The sequence below is a fragment of the Aegilops tauschii genome, chromosome 4 (genome assembly GCF_002575655.3).
Source record: "Aegilops tauschii subsp. strangulata cultivar AL8/78 chromosome 4, Aet v6.0, whole genome shotgun sequence".
Lineage (NCBI taxonomy): Eukaryota > Viridiplantae > Streptophyta > Magnoliopsida > Poales > Poaceae > Aegilops > Aegilops tauschii.
In genome coordinates, this window is record NC_053038.3 from 329,134,335 (window position 1) to 329,146,211 (window position 11,877).

The 11,877-nt window shown below is 48.7% G+C and overlaps 1 protein-coding gene across 1 annotated transcript; it reads right to left on the reverse strand.

The window, feature by feature from the left end:
* Positions 1-1,388: 1,388 nt before the first annotated feature.
* Positions 1,389-3,606, reverse strand: LOC109742838 (uncharacterized). The gene is made up of 2 exons (XM_020301936.4): positions 2,842-3,606; positions 1,389-2,079 (listed from the first exon to the last, which is right to left on the reverse strand). The coding sequence occupies exons 1-2, from the start codon at positions 3,311-3,313 to the stop codon at positions 1,535-1,537; spliced, it is 1,017 nt and encodes a 338-aa protein (XP_020157525.1). The 5' UTR covers positions 3,314-3,606; the 3' UTR covers positions 1,389-1,534.
* Positions 3,607-11,877: the final 8,271 nt, after the last annotated feature.

Genomic DNA, 11,877 nt, shown 5'->3' on the forward strand with positions numbered 1-11,877 from the left:
AATTGAAATCCCAAACTATCAACCACGGCCCTGCTTGCAAATCCCGAGCATCTTCCAGTTCGCGCATGAACTCAATCTTCGCTGCCTCGGGATTGGGGCCATACACGCCCGTAATCCACCATGGTTCCGATCCAGGGGATGAGACGACCGCTGAGATTGTGTTCTCGGTGAGGTGAGGGTTCGAGAGAGTTAGAACGAGGGGGTCCCAAGCTAGAAGAATTCCTCCACATGTGCCCGAAGCTGGCAAGTAGTAAAAACCCTTGAATTTATTTCCCACACATTGCAAAACAATGTCTAAGGTCAGCACCTCCATTTTAGTCTCTTGGAAGCAGATCAAGCTCGGATCCGCTTCCACGACCGTCTGAAAGACAGCCCTACGCCGCGCTGGGTTGTTGAGTCCACGTACATTCCACACTATCATCTTGAGCGGTTGTGAAGCCATGAAAAAGGCCTACATACTCCGCCTCTAGAGGAGAGCCTATGCTCGTCCATCCACTGCCTCCACGTCCCCAAGCATTGGTGCTGCCGGTGATTCCCAACCGAACAAGGCGAGGATGGCCGCGATTTGCCCGTCGGTGAGTAGGTTGTCGGAGAGTCTAATGTAAGCTTGAAGGGCCTCGTCTCCAATTGTGTCACCTTCATGCGCAAGACAAAGCTTGCGGATGATCACTTGTTGTTGTTTTGTTGTTGCCGAACCGCGCCCCGCTCCCTTGGCAAGTCTGACACTACGGCGCGGAGTGGTGAGTAGTGGCTGCCTGCGCTGTCTACCCCGCTTGGGCGGCTGCTGCGCGCGGCACACAGGAACGGGGAGGATGGGGGAGAGAGCGTGCTTGACACGCGTGCAGAAGTTACTCAGCCGCATGCACGCCTCAGTCGGAGTGGCCTGGGCGAGCTGTTGCGCCCCGTCCGCGTGAAGGTCCGCCAAAGCTGAAGAAACCCCTTCCGATAAGCTAACCATGAAAGTGTCCCACGCGTGGGGCCGGATCTGGACCCGGTGGCTCGCGTCGCTGAATAGGGCATATGTAGCCAAGTGGATCAAGGCAGTGGAGTGTGAATCAACCATGCGCGGGTCATTCTTAATGTTGTTTCCCAAATCAATTGCAATTAATGCGAGTAATAATATTTATTTCTGGATATGTGTGGTTTGTGGTTGAGGGGGTGTTTGGTTCAGGGACTTTTTAGTCCCAGAGACTAGAAAAAGTCCCTAGGAACCAAACGGGAGGGACTTGTGAGGTCTAGTAATGTCCTGCTAATGCTGTCAAGGTCGGTAGCTACACCAATGCCGGCTTGAAGAGCGGAGACGAAGTTCGACAAGGTGGTTACTTGGTTGGACATGGCAAGGGCGTTGTATGTGCATCACTTCCTTGCTGAACGCGTAACTCCCGAGATAAAATGGCAACATATCACATGAACTTTCATCCCTTGGTTGAAGGCTATTCTCTTTGGTGGGATGGCAAGAGTGGTAGCCAAGAAATACGACTGAATTTAATAAAATAGACAAATGCCACATCAACTCGACCACATCGATGGAGTGCTACAAAGGCGCGAACACCGCCTTGGCGAGGACGTGCGTCTTCTTCCTGCCGAGACCGAACCCGACGATGTGGTTGACGTACACGTCCCCGTCCTTCACCGTCGCCGACGACCCAATCCGGTGCACCGGCCCGACATACCGTCCCGTGACGCTCGCGGTCTCCCAGTCGTCGGAGCTCTCGACCAGCCTGCTCGGCTTGCCAGCGACGGCCAGCTTCGTCGGCGAGATCAGCTCCAGCCCGTCGCCGCTCTTGAGCGAGCCCCGCACCCTGACGACGCTCACGGCCCCCGTCTTGGGGTCCACCTTGAAGAGGTCGCCGCCGGAGGTGTGGACGACGATGAGGTAGCCGTTGGGGTGGTAGACGATGCCGTTGAGGCCGATGAGGTTGTCCATCGTCCCGGGCCGCTGCCTGAAGGTGGCGTTCTTGAAGACAGAGAGCGGCTCGCCGTCCGGGTTCACCTTCCAGATCTTGTTGCCCAGGATGTCGGTCACGTACACGTTGCCGTCGTCGTCCGAGGCCACGTCGTCGGCGAACGAGGACTCGCCTGCACGCGGATGAAACACAGATCAGTCAATTAGAATTAGGTGGTACCTTAGCCAGAGCTTGATCGAATGATGTAAGAAAGCAAAATTTTCCTACATTAAGCAGGCAAGACGAAACTACTAATGGTTCGTAACAAGGACATCTATCGCTTGGATAAACTAACCAACAGTCAAAACTCAAAACTGATCTTAAAATTATTTTTATTCGAGGATACTGTCCATAATCATGTTTTAGGAAGTTTTTCTACCGCTCGGTGCTTAACCGGCAACACCTTAGCTGAAAGCAGGGAACATGTTCCAGTGCAGTGCGTGGAAGATGCATCGCGGATGGTTTGAGTTGATCAATGCTAACTGCAAGGTTCCCAACAAATCGAGTAATCCAGTGATAGCAGCATCCTAATTCGTACGGCAGGGTCCTACACCTAATAATGTGAAGATGCTATCACCCTTTATGTCTTCTTGTCAGAGAAAAGAAGGGAAGCCACCACAGGATCGACATGGATCATTCGTGGACATAATTAATGGTGCCCATGCCGCAGCCCACTCATCGTTCATTCCCCAATGGAAGGAATGTCCGGCGTCCCATGCGCAACGGTTCTTGACGGCGACGGGGCAGAGCAGGGCCCACCGCTCAGTGGTCCACCTGATCACCCTAATCTTTGTTGTTTTCGCAAAGATGATCCTAATCGGACGGCTAGAAAGCAACAACATTCGCATATGGACGAATGGCGGAGAAGCCATCGATCACGGGTGGAGAGACGCACCTGGTCCGTCGAGCCGGGCGAGGAAGAGGCGGCGCCCCGAGCGAAGATCGTACGCGCCCACGGCGGCGTACCCGAAGCTCGGAGGCCGGTCGGCGTAGGCCACGAGGACCCGCCGCCTGGGCGCGTCCACGACGAGCCCCAGCGCCACCCTCCCGGCCACGTCGGGGTCCGCCACCACGACCCGCTCAGCCAGGGCCTCCTCTTCCCCCGCCCCGACGCGCACCTCGGCCACGCCGGCGCCGAAGAAGGTGGACACCAGGAACCTCCCGCCTTCGGCGTCCCACTTGGCGCACTCGTGGAACCACCCGTCGCCCGCGTAGGCGACGCCGCCGGCGGTGCCCTCCAGGAACGCGACCGCCGCGGCGGCCGCCAGGGCCACGACGGCGAGCGCTGGCGCGCAGAACCCCCACCCGCCGGGCTCTCCTGCCGTCGCGTCAGAGCCGCCGCGACGGCGCCGTCTGCCACCGCACATGGCGAACAAGAAGAGAAGCGGCGTCAAGATCCGGAGGGAAGGCTCTCCTTCTTGTGTTTGCGTGTTCGCACGTTTGACCGATATCACTTGGGGAGCAAAGGGTTTCCCTAGTCCTGATATAATAGAAACTGCGTTTTTGGTGGGGTTTTGGTGGGTGTTTGGCGAGCGGCACAGCGGCGGAATCTTTCGGGTTCTGTCACTACTGGAGCAAGCAACAGTTTAGAATGAGCTGGGGTTGGGGGTCCTGGCCGGAAAGCGTCATGGGGATGCAGACACATAATGCGTGGTGGTTCGGTGTTTCTTCCCGTGGAGTGACAGAAGCAAAAGGAAAACTGCCTCCGGCTCGCTCGTTCGGGCCACGTCGGGGGCGTTGGATTTTCGAAACGGATAAAAACCAGACGTCAGATTTTGAAGGTTTCCCGTAGAACGCTTTAACTGCCGTTGGATTTCAGCACAGATCCTCACGTAAATTTAGCTCCACATCAGCTCCGACGTTGTTTTACAGGAGGTGGAAACCGAACGAAAGTCTTTCTCGTTCCCCTCACGCAGAGCCGCCACTCCCCTTATCCTCCCGCCGCCCCGCGTCCAACCCAAGCTTCGCTTAGCAATTTGCCGACGAGGTGGTGCGGTAGCAAAGCGCGGATCCTGGTCAATTCTCGGCGATGTTTCTTCAAATGTTTGGCACGGGCGGTGCGGCGGCAGAGCATGGTGCGTTTCTGGCGATGTTTCTTCATATGTTTGACAAGAGTGGTGCGGCAGCAGGGCGTGGTGCGTGGATCCGGTCAGTTCCCAGTGATGTTTGGTGTGAATGGAGAGGATCGGCAGGAAGGAGATAGGGGCGATGCGCGGCTCCGGCGGCGCACGAGGAGGCCACTGCGAGGATGGCCACGGGAAGGTGCTCGACGGTCAGGTCGCAACGACGGTGGTGCCGGAGAGGCACCCCCTTCTGTGCCCCTTCCACCGCAAGTATGGCTACGACAGTGGTTGTGGTTACGTGGTTGTGGCGGATACGCTGTGGTGGTGGTCGTCTTCGTGGGGCGGGTGCGGTGGTGCATCTATTGGGAGTAAACCTGATGTCCGTGTGCACGGAAGGTATACATGTCCGAGTAGAATATGAATAGCATACCGTGTAGGATTGATCCCTTGGGCTCGTACGTGTATATAAGTGCACCCAACCCCTGTAATCTGTACAACGAAAAAGAGAGAAATAAAGCAAGGCTCGATACTAGCCTTTGGCCATAAACGGTCAGTTTTCCTGTCGCTAAGTTTACCGTGAGTTCTGCCGAGTTATACGGTCTGAGATCGTATCGATCCCGTTGGCGCTAGTACGTTCCCCCGAGAGAGCCGATCGCAAGTTAAAGCAAGCCCAGGCCTACGTGGTACTGTTCATCAATCAAGCTGATTGTTTGACTGCTTGTCTAGCTAGCTTGCACGTACAGGTTGCTTCGGTGGATTTGGTTTTACAAGTTCAAAAACCAACAATTGGTATCTAGAGCCTCGACGATCTATGATGACGGACAGCGACGCTGAGTCAGTCAAGTCCGGCAACGGCGGTTCCAAGGCGAACAAGAACAGCGACAAGGTGAAAAAGGGCAGCAAGTCAGCAACCAGTGGTGGTGGAACGGGCGGCGCCAACGTACTGGCGCATCGCAACATCCCCATCCAGTACCCGATGCTCACCGACGCCAACTATGGCGTGTGGGCAGTGAAGATGAAGATCATTCTGCGAACCCTCCGAGTGTAGGAGGCCATTACGGACGACGACGTCGGCGAGGAGTGCCACGAAGGTGCCATGGCCGCCATAGCCCAGTCTGTGCCAGATTCCGTGTTGATGACATTGGCGGAGTTCGAGACAACAAGAGAGGCATGGAACACACTCAAAGAGATGAGGATCGGAGAAGATCGCGTCATGAAGGCTCGGGCACAAGTACTGAAGCGCCAATTTCACAAGTTGCAGATGGAGGAAACTGAATCGGTGAACGACTATGCCATGCTTCTGACTATTTTGGAGGGAGAGATCCGCGCGCTTGGTGCAAAACTCGAGGAAGCCGAGATTGTGGAGAAGTTTTTCAGTTCGGTGACTGATAAATTCACGTACTTCATCGGCACGCTCGAGCAGCTTTATGACATCGACGACATGACCATAACGGAGGCGATCGGACGCTTGCGGACATGGGAAGAGAATGCTCGTGGTTATCGGAAAGGCAAAGGAGGAGGTGGTGACCAACTCATGTACTCGCGCGCAGATTGGGAGGCCCCAAGTAGCAAAGGAAGGCGTGACGGTTGTGAAGGCTCAAGCAACGCGAAGCGTGGCGGACAAACCGGAAAAGGCAAAGGAAAAGGCAAGCCACAAAGTCGTGGTAAGGCGGACCGATCTAAAGAGCGGAAGCCACGAAACTTGGATATGTCCGAGGTCAAGTGCTATAACTGCAACGAGATGGGTCACTTTGCGAAGGATTGTCCGGAGCCTAACAAGCGGGAGATCAAGGCAAATTTGGCGAACCAGGAAGACGAACGTCCAGGTCTTCTGATGGCCGAAGTTTGTGATCTTGTCCAAACAGCGGTTGTGAAACCAAACCAGAAGGTGCTACTTCATGAGAAAAAGGTAACACCAAAGTTATCCGGGAGCCAGAACGTGTCGTGGTATCTAGACACAAGTGCGAGTAACCACATGACGGGGCGCAAGGAGAAGTTCCTCGAGCTGGAATATGATGTTCAAGGCTCGGTCAAGTTCGGTGATGGTTCAAATGTGGAGATTTGCGGGCAAGGTTCTGTCCTCTTCGAGGGTCTCACGGGAGAACATCGCATACTCACTGGAGTATACTACATCCCAAGGCTACGCAACAACATCATCTTTGTCGGGAAACTTGATGAGAATGGATGCAAGGTGGATATTGAGAACAGGGTGATGACGATCTTCGACAACCTCCGAAACATGCTAGCCCGTGTTAATCGCACACGGAACAGGCTCTATATCCTCAACCTTGATCAATCTCAACCGGAGTGTTGGCTCACCAAGAGTGATGATGATTCATGGTTATGGCATGCTAGATTTGGACACGTTAACTTCTACGCCTTGAAGAAGATGTTGAAGATGGAGATGGTATCTGGGATGCCGTTTATCGACCATGTTGATCGAGTATGTGACGGGTGCTTGGTTGGAAAACAACACCGCAAGTCGTTCCCTGCTCAGTCTACCTATCGTGCAAGTGATGCACTCGAGCTGCTCCATGGTGATCTATGTGGCCCTATCACCCCAGCAACTCACGGAGGAAAGAAGTACTTCTTCCTTGTGGTAGACGACTACTCGAGATATATGTGGGTCGTTCTCCTATGATCTAAAGATGAGGTGTTTGAAGCGTTCAAGAAGTTGAAGGCGGCAACGGAGATGGAACACAAGCTGAAGGTTCGCGCTCTAAGGATAGATCGCGGCGGAGAATTTACGTCGAACGAGTTCAACGACTATTGCGAGAAGATTGGCATAAAGAAGTTCTTCACAGCACCTTATACGCCGCAGCAGAACGGGGTTGTTGAAAGGCGCAATCGAACCGTTGTTGACATGGCAAGGAGCTTACTCAAGAGCAAGAATCTGCCGGGAACTTTTTGGAGAGAAGCTGTCTCGACGGCGGTCTATCTTCTCAATCGGGCTCCAACGAAGGCAGTGATCGGCAAGACTCCGTATGACGCAATTTACGAACATAAGCCGAATGTGTCTCATCTACGGACGTTCGGGTGCGTGGCCCATGTGAAGACGGCGGAGCCGCATCTCTCAAAGCTTGCCGATCGTAGCACCAAGATGGTGTTCATCGGATACGAGAGGAGTTCCGGTACCAAGGCATAGCACTTCTACGATCCACGAACCAAGCATCTACGGATTTCACGCGACGTCGTGTTTGAAGAAAATCAAGCATGGAATTGGAGCGTAGCAGCCAATGATGCTCCAAACGGTAACATATTCACAGTTGAATTTCCAACTGATGATGATGCAGGGGAAGACATCCAGGTGGTTGGCAAGACGCCCAACCAAGGTGACCACAATGGCAGTGACCACCATGGTGCCGACACCGACGACGACGTGCATGGGTCGCAAGGTGATAGCGACAACGACGCGCACGACACGGGCGGAGATCTCGACAACGAGGCGCATAGTGATGATGACAATCCAGATTGGTCACGATCACGACGACTACGCCGCCGACGAGGATGCCAACGATCCGGCATCTACCACGCTTGAGACTCAACGGTCTTCCTCAAGTGCATTGACGCCGACACAAATTGTGTCGCCCCCTTCGCAAGCCACGACGGATTCTTCCGGGCCTCGTCGCTACAAGACCCTCAAGAAAGTCTACAAGTACGCAAAGCCAGTTACGCTCGAGTACTCCTATTTGTGTTTACTCGGAGTTAAGGAACCCGCGAACTTCGTAGAGGCGAGCAAAAGTTCAAGTTGGATGAACGCCATGGATGAGGAGATGAAGGCGATCGAGAGCAATGGCACGTGGACTTTGGTAACCCGACCTCCAAACCCAAAGGCCATAGGTTTGAAGTGGGTTTACAAGTTAAAGAAGGACACAAAGGGTGCCATTGTGAATTACAAGGCAAGACTCGTTGCAAAGGACTACGTACAACGTCAAGGAGTTGACTATGAGGAGGTGTTTGCACCGGTTGCTCGAATCGAGACGGTGAGAATGCTCCTAGCTTTGGCAGCACAAGAGGATTGGAAGGTTCATCATATGGATGTTAAATCCGCTTTCCTCAACGGTGACCTCACAGAAGAAGTGTACGTGGAACAACCCCTCGGCTACGAGAAGAAAGGAGAAGAAGAGAAAGTTTACAAGCTCAAGAAGGCACTTTACAGGAAGCAAGCGCCAAGAGCTTGGAACTCAATGTTAGACCGAAGTTTGGTCTCGCACAGGTTCAAAGAATGTCCCCTCGATGATCCAAAAGATAGTCTATCAAACACTGAAGAACCGGTGAAGGTTGAAGACGCGACCAAGGAGGAGTGCTGGCATCAAGCTATGGATGAGCTGACGATAGTAAAGTCAGTGATCGAGATACTGCCAGTAATTGCGAAAGCAACGCTGAGGATAACGCCTAGGAGTTGCAGCACTCGCATTTGGGATCCAGGCCGAGAAAGTAAAGACATCATGTTTAGGGGGTGAATATTGGGAGTAAACCTGATGTCCGTGTGCACGGAAGGTATACATGTCCGAGTATAATATGAATAGCATACCGAGTAGGATTGATCCCTTGGGCTCGTATGTGTATATAAGTGCACCCAACCCCTGTAATCTGTACAACGAAAAAGAGAGAAATAAAGCAAGGCTCGATACTAGCCTTTGGCCATAAACGACCAGTTTTCCTGTCGCTAAGTTTATCGTGAGTTCCCGAGTTGTACGATCTGTGATCGTATCGATCCTGTTGGCGCTAGTACCTTCCGCCGAGAGAGACGATCGCAAGTTAAAGCAAGCCCGGGCCTACATGGTACTGTTCATCAATCAAGCTGATTGTTTGATTGCTTGTCTAGCTAGCTTGCATGTACAGGTTGCTCCTGGTTGATTTGTTCTAGCGTTCAAAAGCCAACAGCATTGGCTTCACGTGGCGGCACGGGGAAGGCGTTGCTGCGGGATGCGACGACGCAGGTGCCAGGCACAATGGTGCAGCGTTGACGGACAGAAGCAGGAGCTCTGGCGCCTCTTCCTCGTGCTCGTCTTTTGGTGCCTCGATAGGTTCAAGAAATTGTACCTCTGAGCAAACAAACGCATCTTCATTTTGAATTGCTAGATTGAAAAGGAACCATCATGATTCACCGTGTTCTATTTCTGCTTCCATTTAGTATTCATTTTTGCTGTTGGTCCATGATAGCTTTTGTTAGTAAATAGTTGCCATGGCAGAACTGGTATGAATTTTGATATACTATGGCAAATTGTTTGGTAAATAGTTTTCATGATAGCTTTTGTTTAGTAAATAGTTGCCATGGCAAGTTTCTATTCATTCTTTTACAGATTGTTTTTGCCATGTCAATCCACTATGTTGTCTAATTTGCCATGTATTAGAGATCTTTAATTACATATTTCTAAGATTGCCATGACACATGATCTTTAATTTATACCATTTTTCTACACTTCTCGTGAATTATACATCGTTTAATTTCATATACCATGGCAAATCATTATGAATTAGAGATCATTTGCCATGGCAAATTTACAATCTTTAATACCTACCATCTTTCTTTTTAGTACATATTGCCATGGCAAAAAATTTATACGAATTTGCTGTGAATTTTCATAGACCATGGCAAATTATTATTCATTTTCAGAGATTATTTTGCCATGGCTTTTGTTAGTAAATAGTTTCCATGGCAGAACTGCTATGAATTTTGATATAACATGGCAAATTGTTTAGTAAACAGTCGCCATGATACCCTTTTGTTTAGTAAATAGCCGCCATGGCAAATTGCTATTCATTCTTTTATAGATCATTTTTTGATATGTTAATCCACTATGTTGTCTAAATTTGCCATGTATTAGAGATCTTTAATTACGTATATCTAAAATTGCCATGACAAATGATATTTAATTCATACCATTTTTCTACAGTTCTCATAAATAGACATCGTTTATCTTCATATACCATGGGAAATCTTTATGAATTAAAGATCATTGTCCATTACAAATTATCATCAATTGACATGGCAAATTTACAATCTTTAATACCTATCATCTTTCTTTTTAGTAAATAGTTGCCACGGGAAAAAATGAATTTGCTATGATTTTTCATAGACCATGGCAAATTTTTATTCATTTTCATCGCTTTGCCATGTAAATGTGCCATGCTTTCTAAATTTTCTTGGGGGGGGGGGGGGGGGGGGGGTTGCATGGAAATTTGCATGTGTGTGAGTTGCCCACTCATTTTTTTTTCATTTGATGTAGAGCAATCAAATTTTCTTTTTTGAACTTTACCATTTGAAGATCATGATTATTTTCTGATCTTCCATCAATGATTCATATCATTTGGCAAGTCTCCCATTTTTGCCATGGATAATTTAGTGGTTCATTAAATCTAATGTTCAAATTCATATATACATTGGCGGAATTTTTTTGTAAAGTACACTGGCAAACTCTTTTCACCAAAATGGCATGGCAACTCTTTTTATTTGTATATCATGGCAAACAATTCTTTTCTCTTGCAACATGGCAAAAAAAAAAGAGACCATGGAATTTTAAGTTCATGGAGCATGACATTTGTAGCTTATGTATCATGGCAAATTATATTTCTTTCGCAACAATCACAAAACATTACTTTGTAATGGGAACATGGCAACTTAAGTTCATGGAGCATGGAAAATGTAGTTTATGGGGCTTGTCAAATACAATTCTTCTTGTAACAATAGCAACAAATTACTTTTCTTGATGTGACAATGGCGACTTAATTACACGAAACATGGAAAATATAGTTTATGCGTCATGGCATTTTTTAATATATGAATACATCCATGAATCAGGCTTGATCCATGAAAGTATTCTTACACAAAGCATGTCAATTATAACTCAAATGCCATGGCAAAATTTTGTTCATATTCGTGATATTTTTTACATACATGGAAAATTAGTTAAAATACGATTGGAAATTTTCATTATGAATCTGCCATGGCAAGTTTTTTTTCATAGTTTTCTTTGTACTTTGTTCATTCTAATTTTTTATGTTTTTTTGCCATGTGAACATTCTCATACTCCCTCCGTTCCTAAATATTTATCTTTTTAGACATTTTAAATAGCTACCACATATGGATGTATGTAGACATATTTTAGAGTGTAGATTCACTCATTCTGCTCTGTATGTAGTCACTTGTTGAAATATCTAGAAAGACAAATATTTAGGAACGGAGGGAGTAGATGTTGTTACAATAGTTTTGCCAGATTTTTTTAGAAATGAAATTGTTATAAAACTTATCATGTAAAAAATAATGTCATGGCAAATCTTAATGGTTTGGCCAACTTGAATGAATTTGTTTTAGGAAATTTTCAATTGTATATAAAAATCATGGCATTTTTAGTAAGAAAATGGGTCTAATATAGTCACGTGGCCGAAATACAAATTTCCTGTTGTTGTTTTTTTATGTCTTGGCATTTTATGTCTCACCGATGGAAATTTCCCCTTCTGTACATCATGGGCTGTTTTGTTCCTTTTTTGTTTAGCTATTTTCAAATTGATGTCCAAACACCATTTTGTATGCCTTGTCTACGAAAATTGGGAATTTTTTTGGCACAACTAGAGGTTCGATCGGGGGATGTTAGCGTGGGGGTCTATGTGCTAAGCAGTCGTTCCCCAGATGGAACGTGTTGGTTCGACATGCAGATCGTTCCCTAGGGAATGATTTGTTCTTTATGGGATCTGCCCAGATCGAACGCCGGGTGGATATCTGGATCCTATATTTTCCCTTGTCCTTGTCCATAGATTATCTCGCAACTGATCGCCTAGGATATTTTGCCATTGGACGATTCATTCGCAAGAGGGAGTGCGACCGTTTATAATAGTTCACTAACGGGCAGGCCAGGGCGACCCCT

Coding starts and splice junctions, on each gene's coding strand:
- LOC109742838 (XM_020301936.4), bottom strand. CDS start 3,313: ATGTGCGGTGGCAGACGGCGCCGTCGCGGCGGCTCTGACGCGACGGCA. Junction 2,080..2,841: donor CGCCCGGCTCGACGGACCAG/GTGCGTCTCTCC, acceptor ATCCGCGTGCAG/GCGAGTCCTCGTTCGCCGAC.